This window comes from Portunus trituberculatus, chromosome 46 (assembly GCF_017591435.1).
Source record: "Portunus trituberculatus isolate SZX2019 chromosome 46, ASM1759143v1, whole genome shotgun sequence".
NCBI classification, from domain to species: Eukaryota; Metazoa; Arthropoda; class Malacostraca; order Decapoda; family Portunidae; genus Portunus; species Portunus trituberculatus.
Window position 1 is genome coordinate 22,892,065 of NC_059300.1, and position 23,951 is coordinate 22,916,015.

The 23,951-nt window shown below is 39.2% G+C and overlaps 1 protein-coding gene across 1 annotated transcript in view; it reads right to left on the reverse strand.

The window, feature by feature from the left end:
- Positions 1-23,951, reverse strand: part of LOC123519771 (formin-2-like) — a 136,453-nt gene that overhangs the window by 17,766 nt on the left and 94,736 nt on the right. Inside the window, exons 18-20 of the mRNA XM_045281276.1 lie at positions 3,278-3,407; positions 2,846-3,037; positions 2,382-2,517 (exon numbers count right to left, since the gene is read on the reverse strand). Coding sequence (XP_045137211.1) covers positions 2,382-2,517; positions 2,846-3,037; positions 3,278-3,407 — 458 coding nt within the window. The remainder of the gene's footprint in view (positions 1-2,381; positions 2,518-2,845; positions 3,038-3,277; positions 3,408-23,951) is intronic.

Below are 23,951 nucleotides of genomic sequence, written 5' to 3' on the forward strand. Positions count from 1 at the left end.
ATAGGTCGATTTCCATATCTATAATCGTCCAGCTTATTTTTAAATTCATAAATATTCCTTGCTTGTGTGTGTGTGTGTGTATTTACCTATTTACCTATTTGTGTATTACATGGCCCGAGCTAAGCTCTCTGTGTCCTGTCTCCTTGTCCATTCCTGTCATATCTCTTTCATCTGATTGACACACACTGCGTCAACGACATCACTGCTCAGTTTATTCCACTTATCAATGCTACGATGCGGGAAACTGTATTTTCTCACGTCATTTAGACAGATGTCTTTTATTAGCTTTTTTCCATGTCCTCGGAGATGATTACTTGTGGTCACCTTTATCAACTCTCTGTCCAGTATGTCAATCTTGTTCACCAATTTATACATAGTTATCAAGTCTCCTCTTGTTCTTCTCTCTTCTAATGTGGTCAGCCCCAGCTTCCTCAATCTTTCCTCATAGTCTAACTCCCTGAGTCCTGGTACCATCCTTGTTGCCAGCCTCTGTACCCTTTCTACCTTCTTCACATTTTTCTTCATATGTGGTGACCAGACACAAGCTGCATATTCTAACTGGGGTCTTATTAAGGTACATAATATCTTCTTCATGATTCCTTCATCTAGGTAGTGGAATGCAAGGCCAATATTTTGAAGCATGTTATATGTTTTCCCAAAAATCTTGTTAATGTGTTTCTCCGGTGACAAAGTGTTTTGCACGGTTACTCCTAAATCTTTTTCCTCATTGGTCTCTTTAATTTTCCAAGTCACCCAGGGGCTCCGACGAAAAATTCAAATCTAGGGCCTCCCCAAACATCATCTTGCCTAGGACCCCCACAAAGTTAGAAACGGCCCTGTACACATTATTGCCACCTATCCATACCTGTTTTCCCAAACACCACTCCATCTCTTTACCCTCTGTCTCTTTCTTTCTCTCCTGTTTTCTATATAAATTGGTGTGTTTCCGAAATTACTTCCAAAATACTACTAACTCTTTTTCCACATTGTTGTTGAGGTAAAAATTAGGCATGTTCTCTATGGAAAAAGTGTTCTCCCATCCTAAACGTAAGACCTTAGCAGGGAAGTGTGACCCTGCTGAGTGCTGGCCAATGGGTCCAATACTTCACAGGCTTGCACCTTATACAGTCTCACTATAGGGTACTGCCCTGCTGTAAACTATTTCTATTAGCATTTTACATATATATATATATATATATATATATATATATCAAGTGTTTATGTACTTATGTTTATTTATTTATATTTTCCTATGTTATGGCCTATAGTGCCTGTAGGTATAGGATTGAAAAGTATGGAAAGTGCTGTCCAGCTTCTATCCATTAGTGGCACAGGCAATTTTATTTATAGTGATTCCCATATTAGGGCCCATATCACCTACCCAAGCACATCTTTGGTGTAAGGCAATTACACCTCCACCTAGAACCTGGGTATCACAGTGACATGTAGGTAACATTAAACCACTCAACAAATGATGAAAGTTTCAAGGAGACACATAGTGGGATTCAAACCTATGCATGGACATCTGCCCGATCCCATGTTCACCATCTTATCCACTACTATTGTGAAATTTTAGTTATAAGATGGTGTTTATGTAAATGAGAAATTAACACATAAAACATTTAGATTTTACTTACAAAAGAAAGGTAATCAAAATGAAATTCTCAAATTCAGCAATTACAAACTAGTGAGACGATTTTAACACTTTTTTGTGAATTTAATTTCATCAATTGTCAAAAACCATGGAAGTGAGGATTCTTTTGCATATATAGTTACATACCAAATTTTTTTAGGTGCTGATGCTAATAAGAATGAAATTTTTGGAATAAATTAGTAAAAAGATAAAAAAAAAAAAAAAAAAAAAAAAAGGAAATTTAGATTACGTGGACTTCACAACAGACGATGTAAGAATGATGAGGGTAGTAAGGTGTGAGGGAGAAGGGGATTCAACGATCAGTCATGGCTCAGTTAAGGGCGCTTGAAGCTATTATTATTATTCATCATTTGACCTAACTTTTACTCAAAGAAATTACTACAAAGTGCCGAATTTGACATGGTCTGGTAATCCCTGTTTGCATATTTCATACCCCCAGGCCTAGCAGGTACCTCAGTGACCCCATTGACCCCATGACTTTATGACCCCACATAAGGAGCATTCTGACCTATTTGTGGTCCTGACCCCTGGTTTGGAAACTCCTGATATAGAATATCATTTTGAATGGAATGAATAAAAATGTATCTGTTAAGGAATTGTACACAAGCAAGTGAACTGTGCAGAATGAATGACATTCTATTGTCTGATGCTGTTCATAGTCTTGTGTGTTTGTTTTAAATCATGACATATTTCAACTATAACAAAACAACTAATAATGATACAATACCTTTAAGGTTTTTTCCTATTTCCTTCAAATCTGCTTCAAGGTCTTCAAATTTGAAGTTGGAACTTCGCTCCACCATATAAGGGTCAGGAATGGGCAGCTGAACTTTGTCTGTGCCTGCTTCATCCCCCTCATATTTCTGAAATGATTTAATCAATGGAACCCAATTAATTCTAATACATCACTATCTTGGTTCATTACTAGTGAGAATTTAGAGTTCTTTACTTTCTTTAACATTTACAATACTTCAAAATATTCTAAAAAAATGCCAGTATCTATTTTCTTTAACATTTACAATACTTCAAAATATTCTAAACAAATGCCAGTATCTGTTGTGCTTCTCCCTGGCATAAAAACAGATGTGGTAAACCTACAAGAAGAAACCTATTTTTCAAGTTGTGATTCTGTTATAGCAATATTACTCATGGATTAGTTAGCAAAGAGAAGGACAAACTATAATGGTTTACCTCAATGTATTTGTTCACTACAAAATGTAGAAGAGTATATGAAGAATCTTTACTCTTCACATCCTTGATCTTTGGAAGGATCTCTAATCCAAAACCATCAGCCTGTCCTCGTGTCCTGTTGCCTCCATTCATGTAATTCCCAATGGCCAGGATGAGTCCAAATATTCGTTTGATGCTATCACTTGTTAATGCCTGCAAAAAGATTTTTCTTAAACATATATATATCATAAACTGGAAAGGCATAATTAGACAAAATATCACACACCCAGAATTCATTTCAACCCAATCATCTGGTTGTTCTTGTAATGTCAATCAACAAAATTTTGACAATCTACTAGAAACAGAAGACAAATGTAGATCTTACTCTGATGAATAATAAAATTCACACTTTCTCGCAAAGTGGAAAAGAAACCAAAGAACTTAAATACTTACATCAATAGTAGAATGTAGCATTGAGTTTCTGTTATGTATGATCTCCACCTCCTCAGCAAAGGTTGCTTGGAACATGAAACACGCTGTTCGCTCTGCAAACTCATTGATTTTTGACAGGTCAAGAAGAAACCTGAAAAGTATTTCTCCTTTGAATTCAAATCTTAAGCTCACAACATAAAAGATCGATATATAAAACTCAATCTGTACAAGTTTCCACAATCAAGTTCAATTCTCAAACTTTCAGGAACGCGGAATAATAATGCTAAAAATTTATGAACAAATACATGTATAATCATGTATATAAATTTCTATAGGAGTATGTGTGTGTGTGTGTGTGTGTGTGTGTGTGTGTGTGTAATTCACTGTTTGATCTGCTGCAGTCTCTGACGAGACAGCCAGACGTTACCCTACGGAACGAGCTCAGAGCTCATTATTTCCGATCTTGGGATAGGTCTGAGACCACACACACACACACCAGGACAACAAGGTCACAACTCCTCGATTTACATCCCACCTACTCCCTGCTAGGTGAACAGGGCTACGTGAGGAGACACACCCAAATATCTCCACCCGGCCGGGAATCGAACCCGGTCATCTGGCTTGTGAAGCCAGCACTCTAACCACTGAGCTACCGGGCCGTGTGTGTGTGTGTGTGTGTGTGTGTGTGTGTGTGTGTGTGTGTGTGTGTGTGTGTGTGTGTGTGTGTGTGTGTATTTACCTAATTGTATTTACCTAATTGTAACATACGGAAAAGAGCTATGCTCGTGTTGTCCCGTCTCCATATCTATTAATGTCCAGCTTTTCTTAAAATCATGAATATTCCTTGCGTTGACCACTTCCACGTCTAAACTATTCCATGCTTCCACCCTTCTATGAGGGAAGCTATATTTTTAACATCTCTCCTATAAGTGGCCATTTTAGTTTTTCCCATGCCCTCTCGACATTCTTTCATTCCACATACACAGATCTTCCCTATCCATTTTTCCATGCCAATCATCACTCTGTATATTGCTATCAGGTCTCCCCTTTCTCTTCTGTTTTCCAGGGTCGGAAGTTGCATTCTTTTCAGTCTGTCTTCATAAGTCAAATCTCTTAAGTCAGGCACCATTTTGTTGCAGCCCTCTGTACTTTCTCTAGTTTCCTTATGTGTTTCTTTAAGTTCGAGCCCACTGTATTGTTGCATATTCAAGCCTCGGTCTTATCATTGCAGTAATTATTTTCTTCATCATTTCTTCATCTAAATATACGAACGCCACTCTTATGTTCCTCAATAAGTTCAATACTTCTCCAATTATTTTGTTTATATGTCTCTCTGGCGATAGGTCATTGGTAATTGTCACCCCAAGGTCTTTTCTTCATGACTGGTTTTATGTCTTCATTTCCTATCTTGTACATACTCCTGATTCTTCTTTCACTCTTGCCAAACTCTAATTTCTTGCATTTTGTCGTGTTGAACTCCATTTGCCATGTACAGCTCCATTTCCATATTCTGTCCAAGTCTTCCTGGAGTAGTTCGCAATCTTTGTCACATCTCACTTTTCTTAACAATTTTGCATCGTCTGCAAATAGGCTCACATAACTGCACACCCCATCCACCATGTCATTTATGTAGACCGCGAACATTACTGGTGCCAACACTGATCCCTGTGGAACTCCACTCTCCACCAATCCCCATTCTGATGGTCTGTCCTTAATTATTGTTCTCATTTCTCTTCCTACCAAAAGTCTTCCATCCATTTTAGTAAACTGCCATGCACTCCTCCTACCATTTCAAGTTTCCAGATCAGTCTCCGGTGTGGTACCTTATCAAAGGCCTTTTTTAAATCCAGATATATTCCATCAGCCCAACCATCTCTTTCCTGTATTACATCTATCACCCTCGAATAGTAACATATCAGGTTTGTCGTGCATGAACGCCCTTTTCTAAAACCAAATTGACACTCACAAAGTATGTCATTTTCTCCAAGAAGTCTGTCCATCTATTCTTCACCACCCTCTCACACATCTTAGCTACCACACTTGTAAGTGACACTGGTCTATAGTTCAATGGGTCTCTCTTGTTACCTGATTTATAGATTGGGACAATGTTAGCTCTTTTCCAGTCTTGGGGCACTACACCTTCCCTTAATGAGGCATCAATTACTTCACAAACTTTTTCTGCCAGTTGCTCCTGCATTCTCTTAAAATCCATCCTGATACCCCATCAGGTCCCACAGCTTTTCTCACTTCTAAACTCCCCATCATATTCTTGATCTCCTCCACAGTTACTTGAAACTCCTTCATAATCCCTTTCTGTTCCATTACCAGTGGTTTGTCAAAAGCAGTCTCCTTTGTGAATACCTTCCGAAAGCATCCATTCATAGCCTCTGCCATTTCCCTGGGATCTTCACTGCATACTCCATTTACTTCTAAACTTTCAATACTTTCTCTATTTTTGATGTTGCTGTTCACATGTCTGTAACACATTTTCCATTGCCAGTGTCAATAGTGTATTTCCCCATGTTGTCTCTGATCCTTCCATTGACCAGTCCTCCCAACACACCTCTTTACAATTAAAATCTCCCATCATTATAGTTCGTTCACAGCCACCCAACATTTCTTCCAGACATGTTCCTGTATCACTTATCATTTCTTCATATTCCTGTACTGACCATGCATTTGTCTTAGGTGGTACGTACACCACTATGTAGTGCCTCTTTTTCCTTCATTAGTTTCTGCTCTGATCTTTAGCACTTCTGCCTTTCCCATACCTTCTTTCACTTGATCCACCTTTATATCTTTTTAACCAGCAACATCACTCCTCCTCCCATCTTACCTACTCTATTTCTTTTCCAAACATTATATTTCCTTCTCCAACCATCATCAGGTCTTCTCCTCTCTCAGTTTTGTTTCAGTAAGACCCACAATATCTGGGTTCTTGTCCTCAAGTAATCGTTGAGTTCTAAAATCCCGATATCACTCCATTTATGTTGGAATACATTACATTCCGCTCATACGTAAGTTTCTTTAGTCCTTTCTTGCTGTACTGTGTGTGTGTGTGTGTGTGTGTGTGTGTGTGTGTGTGTGTGTGTGTGTGTGTGTGTATTTACCTAGTAGTTTTACACCTTTTTATGCTCTGTGTGTGTGTGTGTGTATTCACACCAGTCCGACATCATTGCATCCCTTATTACCGTTCTCATCTCCCTCCATCTCAAGTAGTTTTCCATCCACTTTAACACTTTTCCTTTCAGTCCTCCATAAATCTCTACTTTCCATAACAGTCTCTTGTGAGGTACCTTGTCAAAAGCTTTCTTTAAATCCAAATATACACAGTCCATCCATCCCTCTCTCTCTGTATTTTGTCAACCACTCTTGAATAAAAGCTCAGTAGATTTGTTACACATGACCTCCCTTTCCTGAAGCCAAATTGATGATCCGATAATAACTTATGATCCTCCAGGAACCGTATCCAATATTTCTTTATCACCCTCTCACAAATCTTACCGACCACACTTGTTAGAGACACAGGTCTATAGTTAAGAGGCTCTTCCTTACTGCCTCCCTTATAAATGGGCACCACTTCAGCTCTCTTCCACTCTACTGGTACTTCCCTGTTTCTAATGAGCACCTTATAATATCATATAATGGATCAATCAATTCTTCTCTACACTCCTTCAATAATTTTCCTGAAACTTCATCTGGTCCCATCGCTTTATCATCTTTAAGTTCCTCCAACATTTTATATAACTCCTTTTAGGTATCTTAATGTCATCCATGTGCACATTTCCTTGTACATTCTGTGGCTTTACAAACATTGTTTCTTTAGTAAATACTTGCTGAAACCTATTATTTAGCAATTCTGCTATATTCTTAGGGTCATCTACTATCCCTTGCTCTCCTTTTAATCTTTCAATGGACTCTCTCTTTTAAGTTTACCATTTATGAACCTGTAAAACAATTTTGGATGTTCCTTACTCTTGTCTACAATATCTTTTCAAATTTTCTTTCTTCCTCCTCCTTACCCTCACATACTCATTTCTTGCCACTCTATAATTCTCCTTATTTAGTATATTCCTGCTCTTTTCCATCTTTTCCAAGCCACATCTCTCTTTCCTTAGCCTTAACACAAGTTGCATTAAACCAATCCTTTCTTCCTTCCTCTCTCGGTTTATACTTTGGTACAAATTTCATAACTCCTTCTTTATAATATTTCATAAAATCTCATATTTCTTTTGCACTTCTCTGATTTGTAACATCTCCTCCCAATCTAATTTTCTGAAATAATTTTTCAAACTTTCTGTGTCCATCTTTCTATAATTCAATCTACCACTCCTGTATGTCTCGTCCTTCCTTCGCTGTGTTGTTGCTATCTGCATTTCCATAACCACATGATCACTCTTTCCCAAAGGACACTTGTATTGTATATCTCCACATAGGTACACTTCTCTTGTTAACACCAAATCCAGTCTAGCCGGTTCATCATCTCCTCTATATCTAGTATTTTCCTTCACCCTCTGTTCCATCATATTTTCCATCATTAGATTAAGAAATCTCTCTCCCATGCTTCCTCTCCAACACCACTTACTAGATTTTCCCAATCCACCTCCTTACAATTAAAATCTCCTACTAGTATCACCTTTCTTTTTCCAGATAATACACTTTCCAAACTCTGTAAAGTATCCTTGATCATATTGTCGTATTCCCTTAATGTCCAAGAATTTGTTTTAGGAGGTACATAGGTCACCATGATTATTAATTCTTTTCCATCACTTTTTATCCTTATGCTTATCACTTCTGTGTTGTTCTTCCCATACCAAACCTTATCCACATTTATTTATTTCTTCGTCATAATCATAACTCCTCCTCCACCTTTACTCTCCCTATCCTTTCTCCATATATTATATTTATTATCCAAATTTATCTTTGTTTTTTCATGCAATTTTGTCTCAGTCAAACACACTATATCAGGCTTCTCCACTATCATATAGTCTTGCAATTCCAATCTACTTGACAGTATCCCATCTATATTAGTATACATTACGGTCCACCCACTGCTCCCTCTTTTTTTCCACTCTATTCCTTCTTTCCACATACCACTTTCTGACTCTCTCTCCTATAACTCTCCAAAAACTTTTCTCTTTCCTCCTCAGACCGCTCATCATTTTTCCTTCTCGCCTCTTCCACCAATTCCTTATATCTTCTCCTCTCTTCCTCATTTCTATTCTTTCTCACAAACACCTCTTTACAACCTTCTATCTCTCTTAACTTTGATGTTCTATATAGGATATCCTCCGCAGATTGTTGTGACTTCAGTACTACTTTAATCGGTCTGTTCACTCCTCCTTATATGGACCCAGTCTATGGATCTCTTCCACTTCTTCTTGTAGGTCTTTTTTCATCATCATTTAGATTTTTGAACAGATCTCTTACCGTTTTCAATTCTTCCTTAATTCTCTTAGGCTTATATGTTATATTTTGTTCTTTCATCCCAAATATTAACACACTCTTCTTCTTTTCTGCTATTTCCTTATCAATGTTTCCTTATTCTTCATTACATTAACCAGTTCCTTGGACCTTTCTTTTTGTCTTCCTTCAACTGATCTTTAATTATTTCTTGTAATCCAACCATCTCTGCTTCCTCGACTCAGTCCATTGTGTTTTCTTCAGTTCCCATTCCTTTCAAGCCTTTCATTCTGCTCACTAATCATTTCCTTAAAGTCATCTTTCTCCTTTACTACTCTCCCATTTTCTCCTCCAACCGTCTCTTGTATTTTTCAACCTCCACTTTCAAGTGCATTCTCATCCACCAATCGTTTTCATTTTCCTCCAGTCTCTTAACTCTTTCCTTCAAAGCCTTGCGAATTCTCTATCCTGCTCCTCCTCACTCCTCTGAACTTTTAATTCCTTCACTAACTCCTCAAATCTCTTCTCCAACATCACCAATCTACCTTGCAATGTTGCCCCTGTTGAAGCTGGACTCATGCTTTGACTGGCCACTTTCGGCTTTGCTCCTGGGCCTCATCAACATATTTTGAATTTGGTAATTTATTCTTACCGGTCTATCCATTTTTCTTACTTTCCTGGGAACCTGGGAACATGTGGGTGTGTGGTCACTGGTACACGCCACCAGGCTACAGTACACTCGTTCCTGGTCGCCCCTCAATAGTTAACTAATCTCACTCAAGTGTGTGGTTGGATGCCTTGTGCTGTGTGTGTGTGTGTGTGTGTGTGTGTGTGTGTGTGTGTGTGTGTGTGTGTGTGTGTGTGTGTGTGTGTGTGTGTGTGTGTGTGTCCACCCTCACCTAGTTGTATTGTACAGGGTTCAAGCGGAGTTCATAGTGTCCTGTCTCCATATCTCCATTTATCTAGTTTTTCTTTAAAGTTATGCACATTGTGTGCTGTAACAGTTACATTATCCAATGTATTCCATTTTTCCACCGTTCTGTGTGGAAAACTGTATTTTCCAATATCCTTCACACACTGCCTCATCCTGATCTTTTCATGTCCTCTTATCCTTCCATCTTCTTCCGTCAACAGCACCTGGTCTTCAATATCATTTACTATCTCTATTAGGTCTCTGCGTTCTCTTCTATCTTGTAAGGTTGGCAGTCCCATTTCCTTCAGTTGTTCTTCATATGTGAGGTCCTTTAATTCCAGCACCATCTTTGTAGCAATCTTCTGTATCCTTTCCAATTTTCTTATATCCTTTTTAGAGCTCGGAGACCATACCACTGCTGCATATTCCAGCCTTGGGTGAATCATGCTTGTGATGATTTTTTTCATCATATCTTTGTCCATGTAATGAAATGTCACTCCTATATTAGTCAACATCTTATATGATAGTCCAAATATCTTGCTTATGTGTTTATCAGGACTCAGATTTTCTTGTATGATCACTCCAAGATCTTTTTCCTTTTTAGTCTTCATTATTTGCTCCTCTCCCATCAAATAGTTCCATACTGGTCTTCTCTTACTCTTTCGTAGTTCCATTATGTGGCATTTCTTGGCATTAAACTCCAATTTCCACTTCTTGCTCCATTCATAAATCTTATTTAAATCGTCTTGCAACAGCAGACAGTCTTCTCTGGTTTTAATAACTCTTAGCAACTTTGCATCATCAGTGAATAAATTCATATAACTGTTTATCCAAATGTGAATGTCGTTTACATAAACTTGAAACATAATGGGGGCTAACACTGACCCTTGTGGCACTCCAGTAGTTACTTTATCCCAAGATGAGTATGTATTTCTGATCACAGTTCTCATTTCCCTATCCTTCAAGTAATCTCTTGTCCATTCGAGCAAGGTTCCTCGCAGTCCTCCTATGTTCTCTAGTTTCCAAAGTAGTCTTTGGTGATGGACTTTATCAAAAGCCTTTTTAATGTCCAGGTATACTGTGTCTACCCATCCATCTCTGTTTTTAAGTCCTGCAATAACTCTTGAGTAAAAGCTTAATAAGTTTGATACACATGACCACCGTGTCCTGAACCCAAATTGTCTGTTTGATATGACTTGCTCCTCTTCTAGAAATTTAACCCATTTTTCTTTGATAATTATTTCACATAACTTCTCTATGACACTTGTAAGTGACACTGGTCTGTAGTTTAGTGGTTCAGTTGCCTTTCCTCCTTTAAATATCGGTATTATGTTGGCTCTCTTCCACTCTAGTGGAACTTTCCCTTCATTTATTGAACTTTTAATTATTTCCCAAATTGGATCCAGTAATTGCTCTTTACATTCTTTTAACACCCAGCCTGATACACCATCTGGCCCCATTGCTTTTCTGACTTCCAACTTATCCAGTAATCTTCCAATATCCTCTTTGTGCACTGCAATCTCCTGTAATCCTTGGCAATCCAATGTCCTATTAGGTTCTGTGAAATCATCTTCTGCAGTGAATACTGTTTTGAAGCTCTCATTCATTATTTCACACATTTTCTTCTCTGTTTGGTATGTCTTCCCTTTTTTAATTATTTTTCCATTTTTTTCCTTATTCTTTGTTTTGCCATTTATAAACTTGTAGAAAAGTTTGGGTTCATCTTTGCTTTTATCCACTACATCTTTCTCAAACTTTCTTTCTTTCTCTCTCCTTACTCTAATATATTCATTTCTAGCATCTTTGTACTGCCATGTGTTATAGTCATTTCCCTGTTTTAAGAGTTTCTTCCACGCTTTATCTTTTGCCTTTTTTGCTTGCATGCATCTAGCATTGTACCAAGCATGTATTTTTTCTGAACTCTATAAAGAGGAACAAAATTTATCACTCCATTGTATTTCTGTAAGAATATAACATATTTCTCTTGTACAGTCTTTCTGCATATAATATTACTCCATTCAATATCAGCAAAATAAATCCTTAATTTTTCAAAATCCATTTTTGCATAATTTAATCTCTCTCCTTTATAGTCCTCTCTGTAACTTGTCACATCTTCCTCCTGCATTTGCATCTCTAATGTCACATGATCACTTTTCCCCATTGGACTAAGATATAGTATGATTGGAGGGGGCTTTGGTTTCTTTGTGAAAACTAGGTCAAGCAACGATGGTTCTTCTTCCCCCTGTACCTTGTTGACTCCTCCATCCACTGGTCCATTGTATTAACCATAGTAAACTGTAACATTGTCTCACTCCACTGCCCAGCGTTATCCATTACTTCCATCTCTCTCCAGTTTATTTTTCTACAGTTAAAGTCTCCAACTAACAGTATTCTTCTGTCTCTTCTTATCATGTTATCTAGGCACTATATCACCTCTCTTTGCATATCTTTATATTCTTCTGATCCCCATGTATTAGTCTTTGGTGGAATATATGTAACTATAACTTTTCTTTTCTTCAAATCTTCTCTTCTGATTTTTACTCCCATTACTTTCACTTTGTCCTCACCATATTGCACATCCTCCACACATATATTATCACGAACCATTATTAGCACTCTTCCTCCCCCTTTATCCTTCATGTCTCCTCCAGTTATTATATCCCTCCTCTTCAAAGTTGACATGGGTCTCTTTTTTCAGTTTTGTTTCAACGATGCACATTACATCCGACTGTTTCTCTTTCAAATAATCCCGAACTTCCAATATGCTTGATAACAAACCATCTATGTTTGTATAAGTCACTCTTAATTTATTACTTCCTCCACGACTTCCTCTTTTTTCCTTAGATACCACTTCTTTAGACACATATCCAGAACCCTCCAGTAAAAATTCTTCTTCTCTATCTCTGTCCTTTTCTCATTTTTTTCCTTAGCTTTACTTCTTAGCACTTTCCCCTTTTCCTTTTCCTCTATGTTCATATCTCTTTTCATCCATACTTCCTTGTGATCGGCATCATCGGCCACATCATCGGCCAGCTTCCCTTTTCTAGCCATAATTTCCTCTACAGCCACTTGAGATCTCATTTTTACCTTCATTGGTCTCTTTCCTCCTTCACTGTATCTTCCCAGTCTAATCACTTCCTCCACCTCCTGGTCAAATTCTTGTGTGCTGTCTTGTACTTGTTTGATAACTTTTGGCCATATCCCTTTCTTCATGATCTCTTGTGAATTTATTTGGATTTTTCTTTTCTCTCATCCCATAAATCACAAAGCTTTTTTGTCTTGTCCACTGCATCTCTCACTAAATCTTCCTTCTCCTTGATAATCTCTTTTACAGCGACTTAGGTGTTCTCCTGAATTTGCCTCCTGAAAATTTGACTTTTTCCTCTTCTTGCTCTTGTTTCCATTCATTACTTAATTCTTTCAACTTGTTATCACCTTGACCACCTTCTACCCTGTCTGTAATCCTGTGCTGCACTTTATCCTGCAAGTTCTTTAGAGAGCTTTCATAATTTTGACATGTTTTAAGAATGTCATTTTGTTTCCTTATTTCTAGAATCTCCTCTTTCAATTCTTGGTTTATTTCACTTATTTTCTCACATTCAGTTACTCTTAGTTTCAGGACTGTGTTTTCTGCAAGCAGTTGGTCTCGTTTATCCATAAGACTGGTCATCACCTCCTTCATGTATCTTAATTTTCTTTCTACATTAACAAGTTTTCTCATATTACTTCTTTCATCCCGCAAACCTGAGAAATCCTTATCCATAATATTATCAGTCAGTTTTCTTAAACCTATAGGGGTTTCTATAATGCATTGGTTCCCACTTGGCGTATGTTTTGGTTCCATCTTCCTCAGCGCTACTTGGTTCCATCTCTCGTTGTTCATTAATTAGCTATATGTGGTCTAACACTTATTTCCTTTGGAGATAGGAGAACCTATGGCCCCCTCTCCCCCTGTACGTACGTCCAACTCCTTTTGAAGTAATCTCAGCGCTGCTCAGATGTGTGCGTCCTGCTCGACGGCTCCGCCGTGTATTTACCTATTTGTGTATTACAGGGCCCGAGCTAAGCTCTCTGTGTCCTGTCTCCTTGTCCATTCCTGTCATATCTCTCTTTCATCTGATTGACACACACCGCGTCAACGACATCACTGCTCAGTTTATTCCACTTATCAATACTACAATGCGGGAAACTGTATTTTCTCATGTAATTTAGACAGATGTCTTTTATAAGCTTTTTTCCATGTCCTCGGAGATGATTACTTGTGGTCACCTTTATCAACTTTCTGTCCAGTATGTCAATCTTGTTCACCAATTTATACATAGTTATCATGTCTCCTCTTGTTCTTCTCTCTTCTAATGTGGTCAGCCCCAGCTTCCTCAGTCGTGTGTGTGTGTGTGTGTGTATTTACCTAATTGTATTTACCTAATTGTAACATACGGGAAAAGAGCTATGCTCGTACTGTCCCGTCTCCATATCTACTAATGTCCAGCTTTTTCTTAAAATCATGAATATTCCTTGCGTTGACCACTTCCACGTCTAAACTATTCCATGCTTCCACCCTTCTATGAGGGAAGCTATATTTTTTCACATCTCTCCTATAAGTGGCCATTTTAGTTTTTCCCATGCCCTCTCGACATTCTTTCATTCCACATACACAGATCTTCCCTATCCATTTTTTCCATGCCAATCATCACTCTGTATATTGCTATCAGGTCTCCCCTTTCTCTTCTATTTTCCAGGATTGGAAGTTGCATTCTGTTCAGTCTGTCTTCATAAGTCAAATCTCTTAAGTCAGGCACCATTTTTGTTGCAGCCCTCTTTACTTTCTCTAGTTTCCTTATGTGTTTCTTTAAGTTCGGAGCCCACTGTATTGTTGCATATTCAAGCCTCGGTCTTATCATTGCAGTAATTATTTTCTTCATCATTTCTTCATCTAAATATACGAACGCCACTCTTATGTTCCTCAATAAGTTCAATACTTCTCCAATTATTTTGTTTATATGTCTCTCTGGCGATAGGTCATTGGTAATTGTCACCCCAAGGTCTTTTTCTTCATGACTGGTTTTATGTCTTCATTTCCTATCTTGTACATACTCCTGATTCTTCTTTCACTCTTGCCAAACTCTAATTTCTTGCATTTTATCGTGTTGAACTCCATTTGCCATGTACAGCTCCATTTCCATATTCTGTCCAAGTCTTCCTGGAGTAGTTCGCAATCTTTGTCACATCTCACTTTTCTTAACAATTTTGCATCGTCTGCAAATAGGCTCACATAACTGGACACCCCATCCACCATGTCATTTATGTAGACTGCGAACATTACTGGTGCCAACACTGATCCCTGTGGAACTCCACTCTCCACCAAGCCCCATTCTGATGGTCTGTCCTTAATTATTGTTCTCATTTCTCTTCCTACCAAAAGTCTTCCATCCATTTTAGTAAACTGCCATGCACTCCTCCTACCATTTCAAGTTTCCAGATCAGTCTCCGGTGTGGTACCTTATCAAAGGCCTTTTTTAAATCCAGATATATTCCATCAGCCCAACCATCTCTTTCCTGTATTACATCTATCACCCTTGAATAGTAACATATCAGGTTTGTCGTGCATGAACGCCCTTTTCTAAAACCAAATTGACACTCACAAAGTATGTCATTTTCTCCAAGAAGTCTGTCCATCTATTCTTCACCACCCTCTCACACATCTTAGCTACCACACTTGTAAGTGACACTGGTCTATAGTTCAATGGGTCTCTCTTGTTACCTGATTTATAAATTGGGACAATGTTAGCTCTTTTCCAGTCTTGGGGCACTACACCTTCCCTTAATGAGGCATCAATTACTTCACAAACTTTTTCTGCCAGTTGCTCCTGCATTCTCTTAAAATCCATCCTGATACCCCATCAGGTCCCACAGCTTTTCTCACTTCTAAACTCCCCATCATATTCTTGATCTCCTCCACAGTTACTTGAAACTCCTTCATAATCCCTTTCTGTTCCATTACCAGTGGTTTGTCAAAAGCAGTCTCCTTTGTGAATACCTTCCGAAAGCATCCATTCATAGCCTCTGCCATTTCCTGGGATCCTCACTGCATACTCCACTTACTTCTAAACTTTCAATACTTTCTCTATTTTGTGTGTGTTGTTCACATGTCTGTGTGTGTGTGTGTGTGTGTGTGTGTGTGTGTGTGTGTGTGTGTGTGTGTGTGTGTGTGTGTGTGTGTGACCTGTGTGTGTGTGTGTGTGTGTGTGTGTGTGTGTGTGTGTGTATTTACCTAATTGTAACATACGGAAAAGAGCTATGCTCGTGTTGTCCCGTCTCCATATCTATTAATGTCCAGCTTTTCTTAAAATCATGAATATTCCTTGCGTTGACCACTTCCACGTCTAAACTATTCCATGCTTCCACCCTTCTATGAGGAAGCTATATTTTTCACATCTCTCCTATAAGTGGCCATTTTAGTTTTTCCCATGCCCTCTCGACATTCTTCCATTCCACATACACAGATCTTCCCTATCCATTTTTCCATGCCAATCATCACTCTGTATATTGCTATCAGGTCTCCCCTTTCTCTTCTGTTTTCCAGGGTTGGAAGTTGCATTCTTTTCAGTCTGTCTTCATAAGTCAAATCTCTTAAGTCAGGCACCATTTTCGTTGCAGCCCTCTGTACTTTCTCTAGTTTCCTTATGTGTTTCTTTAAGTTCGGAGCCCACTGTATTGTTGCATATTCAAGCCTCGGTCTTATCATTGCAGTAATTATTTTCTTCATCATTTCTTCATCTAGATATACGAACGCCACTCTTATGTTCCTCAATAAGTTCAATACTTCTCCAATTATTTTGTTTATATGTCTCTCTGGCGATAGGTCATTGGTAATTGTCACCCCAAGGTCTTTTTCTTCATGACTGGTTTTATGTCTTCATTTCCTATCTTGTACATACTCCTGATTCTTCTTTCACTCTTGCCAAACTCTATTTTCTTGCATTTTGTCGTGTTGAACTCCATTTGCCATGTACAGCTCCATTTCCATATTCTGTCCAAGTCTTCCTGGAGTAGTTCGCAATCTTTGTCACATCTCACTTTTCTTAACAATTTTGCATCGTCTGCAAATAGGCTCACATAACTGGACACCCCATCCACCATGTCATTTATGTAGACTGCGAACATTACTGGTGCCAACACTGATCCCTGTGGAACTCCACTCTCCACCAATCCCCATTCTGATGGTCTGTCCTTAATTATTGTTCTCATTTCTCTTCCTACCAAAAGTCTTCCATCCATTTTAGTAAACTGCCATGCACTCCTCCTACCATTTCAAGTTTCCAGATCAGTCTCTGGTGTGGTACCTTATCAAAGGCCTTTTTTAAATCCAGATATATTCCATCAGCCCAACCATCTCTTTCCTGTATTACATCTATCACCCTCGAATAGTAACATATCAGGTTTGTCGTGCATGAACGCCCTTTCCTAAAACCAAATTGACACTCACAAAGTATGTCATTTTTCTCCAAGAAGTCTGTCCATCTAGTCTTCACCACCCTCTCACACATCTTAGCTACCACACTTGTAAGTGACACTGGTCTATAGTTCAATGGGTCTCTCTTGTTACCTGATTTATAGATTGGGACAATGTTAGCTCTTTTCCAGTCTTGGGGCACTACGCCTTCCCTTAATGAGGCATCAATTACTTCACAAACTTTTTCTGCCAATTGCTCCCTGCATTCTCTTAAAATCCATCCTGATACCCCATCAGGTCCCACAGCTTTTCTCACTTCTAAACTCCCCATCATGTTCTTGATCTCCTCCACCGTTACTTGAAACTCCTTCATAATCCCTTTCTGTTCCATTACCAGTGGTTTGTCAAAAGCAGTCTCCTTTGTGAATACCTTCCGAAAGCATCCATTCATAGCCTCTGCCATTTCCCTGGGATCTTCACTGTATACTCCATTTACTTCTAAACTTTCAATACTTTCTCTATTTTTGATGTTGTTGTTCACATGTCTGTAAAAAAGCCTTGGTTGGTCTTTACATTTATCAATTATATCCTTTTCTTGTTTCTTTCTTTCTTCTCTTCTAATCAACACATATTCATTTCTTGCTCTTTTGTAACTTTCCCACTGCTTAATCCGTCTTTTCCTTCTCCACCTCTTCCATGCATCCTCTTTTCTTGTTCTAGCCTTTTCACATCTATCGTTAAACCAGTCCTGCTTTCCAACTTCTCTATGTTGTCTTATTGGTACAAATTTTTCTCACCTTCTTTGTATATTTTTATAAATTCCTTCCACTTTTCATTTGCTCCCTTAGCACTCTTGAATTTCATCCAATTTGTCTCTTGAAAGAATTTCTTTAGGTTTCCAAAATCTGTCTTGGCATAATTCCATCTTCCCACTTTATATTCTTCATTTCTTCTAGATTTCTCTTCGTCTATCACCTTGAACTCCAAAACTGCATGATCACTCTTTGCTAAAGGGCACTCCACCCTCATCTCCTCAATGACCATTGGCTCTGTACTAAAGACCAAGTCCAGTCTTGACGATGCTCCCTCTCCTCCAAACCTAGTATCTTCTTTGACCCACTGAGTTAACACATTTTCCATTGCCAGTGTCAATAGTGTATTTCCCCATGTTGTCTCTGATCCTTCCATTGACCAGTCCTCCCAACACACCTCTTTACAATTAAAATCTCCCATCATTATAGTTCGTTCACAAACACGTGTGTGTGTGTGTGTGTGTGTGTGTGTGTGTGTGTGTGTGTGTGTGTGTGTGTGTGTACCTAGTTGTAGTTTACAGGGCCTGTGTGTGTGTGTGTGTGTGTGTGTGTGTGTGTGTGTGTGTGTGTGTGTGTGTGTGTGTGTGTGTGTGTGTGTGTGTGTGTGTGTGTGTGTGTGTGTATTTTCACTTCACGACTATTTAACTGACATCACTGATAGTTAAAGAGATGCTCGCTTCACCAATTCCACGTCAGTTTGCTGCTAGTCTCCACACAGTCCACAGTGCCCACTGCTGCTTCTCTACAGTAGTCGCTCTTACTCCTGCTCGTCGATCTACTTGGCTTCTTTTCACCAGCTTTCTCTAAGGAGTCAGCCTGGTAAGCTTTCACACTTATATTGCTACAGCAAGCTGTTAGCACTGTGGTGATTACACACATATGATCCAAGGACAAATATGTCAGCCTTTGTGTCACCCAGCTTTCTCCATTCTTTCTGATGAGTTATGTCTGAATGGGATAAGGGCCAGGGAATGCCATGGTGTCCCTCCTCACCTGCCTCAGGAAGGAAACAACATGACAGGGACCCTCTGGAAGGCAATACCAAGTGAATGAAGGCCTCTCAAGATGTTTGCATTACTTAACCATCAGCCCCCTGTGCTTCTCAGCAGTCTGTCGCTAACCAAAACCACATAAACAATGCAGCTGTGTCTCCTTTGGGTGACAGTTATTTGGTTTGGTTATCTACCCTGCCAAGTGTTGTAATTCTAACAGATCTTCCAATATCGTCGGGGGCCAATTTTAGCAGGTTTCTTGACTTCTCCCCTTCTGAGGATTAGGCAACTGAAGCTTACCAGTGTCTGTCTGAGCGTGACCCACTAGACAACCTTGATTTGCTCAGTGATACTGCAGTTGATGCTGCCTTCCAGAAGGCTCTCAATGAGTTTGCAGGCCACTTCCATGGTGAGGAAGAAACAGGTGACCCTTTATCTGAACATCTGGTTGGCATTCTTAATGTGAATCTGTGACATCGACTTTCCTCTTACAGCATGAAACTCACATGTAATAAGATCAAGCTCCCAGGTAATGTGCCCAACTTGAAGGTCCCAGCGACCAATCATGCTATCACCAAGGCAATGAGTGTTGGCAGAAAATTAGCTGACACCCAGCTTTCACTTACTAATACATTGTTGACAAAGACACTGGTCCCCATTGCCCATTGCATTAATGATATTGGTGAGAAGAAAGATTAACCCTTAAACTTATACCATGATGGTCTCAATAACAGCCTGAGGCAACTAATTTCCACTGTTAACCACATCAATCAGCTACAGAAAGGTTGCACAGACTCAAGAGAATGACTCTGCCTCTGAAGATCTCAGCAATTGGGACTGTGAGATTGGCAAGGATGAATTGTTTCCCTTCAATGTCATAAAGAAAGGTGAAGATATACACAAGTCCTAAAAACTTGGGAGGTCCAACTTCTGTCCTCACGCAGCTCCTGGAAGACGGTTTGCTCCACCTCACCCCCTAGACGACCTCACCCACAGAAGTCAAGACCACATTTCACTCCCCTGTTCAAAACATAACAGCGTCAGCAGCAGCTCGTCTTCCCTCGCTCAACTTACCACCAAAACGCCCTGCAATGTCGCCTAGCGTTCCTAAGAAGACCAGGAAGTCTCTTACTCTTGAAGTGAAGATGGATGTTATTCACAGACACGAAAGAGGCAATAAAACTAAACCATTGCTCGCCACCATCTTGACTCTATCTACTGTCTCTACTATTTTCAAGACAGCAGACTCTATTAATTAACCCTTTCAGTGCTCCAGACCACGATCGTGGCTTTGAAAGAAATGCCTCCTGTCCATGATCATGGTCTCATATGTGACGAGTCATAGAATTAAACTGCGTGCCTCCTGGCTACTGCTAGTTGCCAGATGACATTCTCCCATCCTCCCTCGACTCATGGGACGTGCCATCAGTTGCGTGGTGAGAAAAATATAGTCACAATGGCATCCACACAGTAGAGTATCAGATGCCTGCCCCTTTTTTTCACAATTATTATTATTTTACAACATTGCTAGTGGCTATTTGTGCATTTATTTACAGAAATAATAAGAGTAATGATCAAATCTTGTTGTTAGAGAGCAAATATGCCAGATATTATTCGTTTATTGGTAGTATATTGCGTATTTTGTATATTACCACATATGGGCATGCGTATCCTCGCTCATGATAGTATGTACATCAAGAAAACACTCTGAAAACGTATTTTATATTATTTGTGTGGGCATAATGTATGCACAGGTGTGAAAAATAATTACCCTAGCACATTCTGGAGCAGTTTTGAGCAACTGCAGTTCAAATCAGGCAGAAAATTCAGTGTAATTTAGTGAAAACACCTGCACAAGTTGCGACGGAAAATAACCACTCGCTACAATGGCAATACTGTACTCAACAGCGCACAATGTACCACCAGAAAGCCAACTTCCCATCATCATTTTTTACAGTAGAGGCGTAATACTCTATCATGCATGAGAATATTGATTTTTTCCATTTTTGCAAACCTCAATTTTTTGGCCGAATTTGTGTCTCACAGACATGACCCAAAAACCTATTTGCGCCCTGAAAGGGTTAAGAAGGCTGGTGAGACCGTATCTTCCTTGCAAGCTAAAAGAACCACCTGAACTCGTGACTCTACAATGGATAAAATGGAAAGCCTTGTGGAAATGTGGTACATAAGTTTTGTATGCGGTACAATGATGCGCCCTTTGTTTACATTCCACAGGTTGCCGGTTAGTGTCTTTCCCGTTTCACTCTCCCTCCCTTCATAAATTTAAGATCATCAACATTATAAAGTTACGTACATACATACATTAGTGTACATTATAATGACATATTAAACTGCCTAAATGTTTAACTTCATAATTTTTACTTTCATTAAACCTTTTACTGTACTATGATGTACTCTCGCTTTGCTTACTCTCAATGGAAGTTCAAGTCAGGGGTTAAACTTGTTATAATTGGTTCGCTTAACGAAGTTTCGCTTACCGATGTGTTTTTTAGGAACGTAACCCCTTCGTCAAGCGGGGGTTGTCTGTACATGGAATATCCTCTCCTGACCCCTTATAAATTGAGAAAAACATGTATGTACATAACCCAAATGGGTAAGAAAACAATGTATGAAAGCACATAAAATGTATAATCAGGAACAAAAACTGGTTCATAAACAGTACAAGGGGTGGTGGGACGTACACACAGCAGTAAGTGGTGGTGGGATGTACGTACACTCCAGGCATGCTGGAATGATGAAGAATACTACAAAATTGCCGAATAGCATTGCCATTACTTGAGCTGTCAGCAGGTGAGAGCTGGAGGGCATGGGAGTAAGTGCTGCCACCTTGCGGGATTGAGGTATCAAGTGAGCGGTAGATTTGAATTCGCTTGGGGGTAGCTCCAGATAGTGACTATCTGAATATGCGGGCGATTACTGTACCTACTTTTTTGTGTACATGAGGCCAGAGGGCAGGAACTGGTACCAATTTATTTAGCATAACTCTAAATTTTGCTTCACTTGTCTTCCGGAAGGCTTGACATCAGCACCTCACATTTTTACCAAATTGTTGAAATCTCACATCTTCACAAAATTGGAATTTTCGTGTCATGCTACTTGGATGATTGCAATTTTATTGCCGACTTTGCTGATGCTTTAAGATCTAATATGTCTTACGTCCTGCATCTTTTTGACTTCTTAAGGCTCACTGTCAATCCACACAAATCTGTACTATAGCCTACCAAAGAAATTGGATTCCTTTGGTACGATATTTAATTCTATTGACACCCTAGAGAAAAGAGCACATTACGGTACAGGGTTTCCTACTGCTGAACAAAGATGTATCTTTGTTTGAGCTTTCTTCTGTTATTGGTATGGCTGTAGCTTCTGGCTCTACTGTGGAATTAGTTTCACTCAAGTACAAGTACTTAAGATACATTTTGTAACAGGAAGCTTGCTCACCATCATGGAAATTACAGTTCATCTGTTCTCTTGGTCAGTCATCCTCGGGACTTAATTAACTGGTGGATTGATAATAATGCTTCACAAATAAAGTCGTTACGATCCTGTCCCCATCAAGTAGAATTGGTTTGTGATGCTGGTTGGGGTACAGTAGTGGGGGATACCAGGACTAATGGTCACTGGGCTCATGATGAACTGGATCACATTAATTGTTTGGAATTAAAAGCCATCCCAATGTATCTACAGTCCCTTTGCTAGGATAACAGGGGATCTCACATCTGCCTCTGTTCTAACAATGTCACTGCAATTGCCTGTCAAGATGGTTGTGGCAGTACTAAACTTAACTTTCATGTGATAGTAGAACAAATTTTTGAATGGGCTGTGTCAAGGGATATTATTTTGTCAACACAGCATATACATGGTATATATAATACAGAGGCAGACAAAGAATATCGAATGAAAAACATGGATGCAGAATGGTTGTTACAGCCCAATATTTTTCAAACCCTTTCTCAGCTCTATTATGCACCAGATGTTAATTTGTTGGCCACTTACATAAATATCCAAGTACCTGCTTATGTTTCCTGGAAGCCAGATCCTTGTGCCTTTCATACTAATACCTTCACAATGATCTAGTCAAGTAAAAAAATTTATGGTTTTCCACCTTTCAGTATTATATCGAGTCCTCCAGAAAATCCAAGAAGACAAAGCTACAATAATGATGATTTTCCCACTGTGGCCAACACAAGTCTGGTTCCCAACAGCCTTGCAACTACTAGCAGCACCTCTTGTTCTCCTTCCTCGACTTCCCTTAGTGCTGCCACAAGCCCCCACTTTCACACGTAATCGGGCTCAAGCAGTTTATTTTAACAGCAATGATATTATCAGGGAATTGAACAAGAACACAAGTCAAGGGCTTTCGTCAGACATTGCCAGATTTCTGCTTCACTCCTGGAGAGCAAGCACAAGGATACAGTATGGGTCATATATCAAGAAATGGTTTTTTTTTTTTGCTTCTGAAGGAAAATTAATCTCTTTCGACCATCTCTAACTGACTTATTAGATTTTTTGCGGAATTTAAGAAGGATACAGGTCGGACCTATTGCTACATCAACGATATACGATTAGACATCTCAGCAGTAGCAAGTATTTATGGCCAACCGGCACATCCCTTGGTTGCCAGGTTTATGAAAGCAGTCTTCCAAAAGAGACCATCCTTGTCCCGCTACTGTACCACCTGGGATCCTCAGTTGATCTTAGATTACTAAATAGGCCTTGAGCCCAATGAAGACTTGTTTCTAATTCAGTTATCAAGGAAATTAACTATCTTATATTACTGCTCTCTGGTCAATGCAGCCAGACACTGCATGAGTTTGAAATCAGGAACATGACTGTTTCAGACAGTCAGGTCTCTTTCAGGATTGGCAATCCTCTAAGAACTTCTAGGCCAGGAGAACATTTATTAGAATTGATTTTTATATCCTATCCCCCAGACATGAGGTTGTGTTGTCACCTCAGTGGTGAGCTATCTCGAATGCACAAACAACTTGTGGGCTTCACTCACTGGGTTTATTTTCTAATCAAGACCTCCAATAAAGTTGGCTTCACAGGACACTTTACATCGCTGGACAAAGATGTAATGTGACCTGTTGGCATTGAT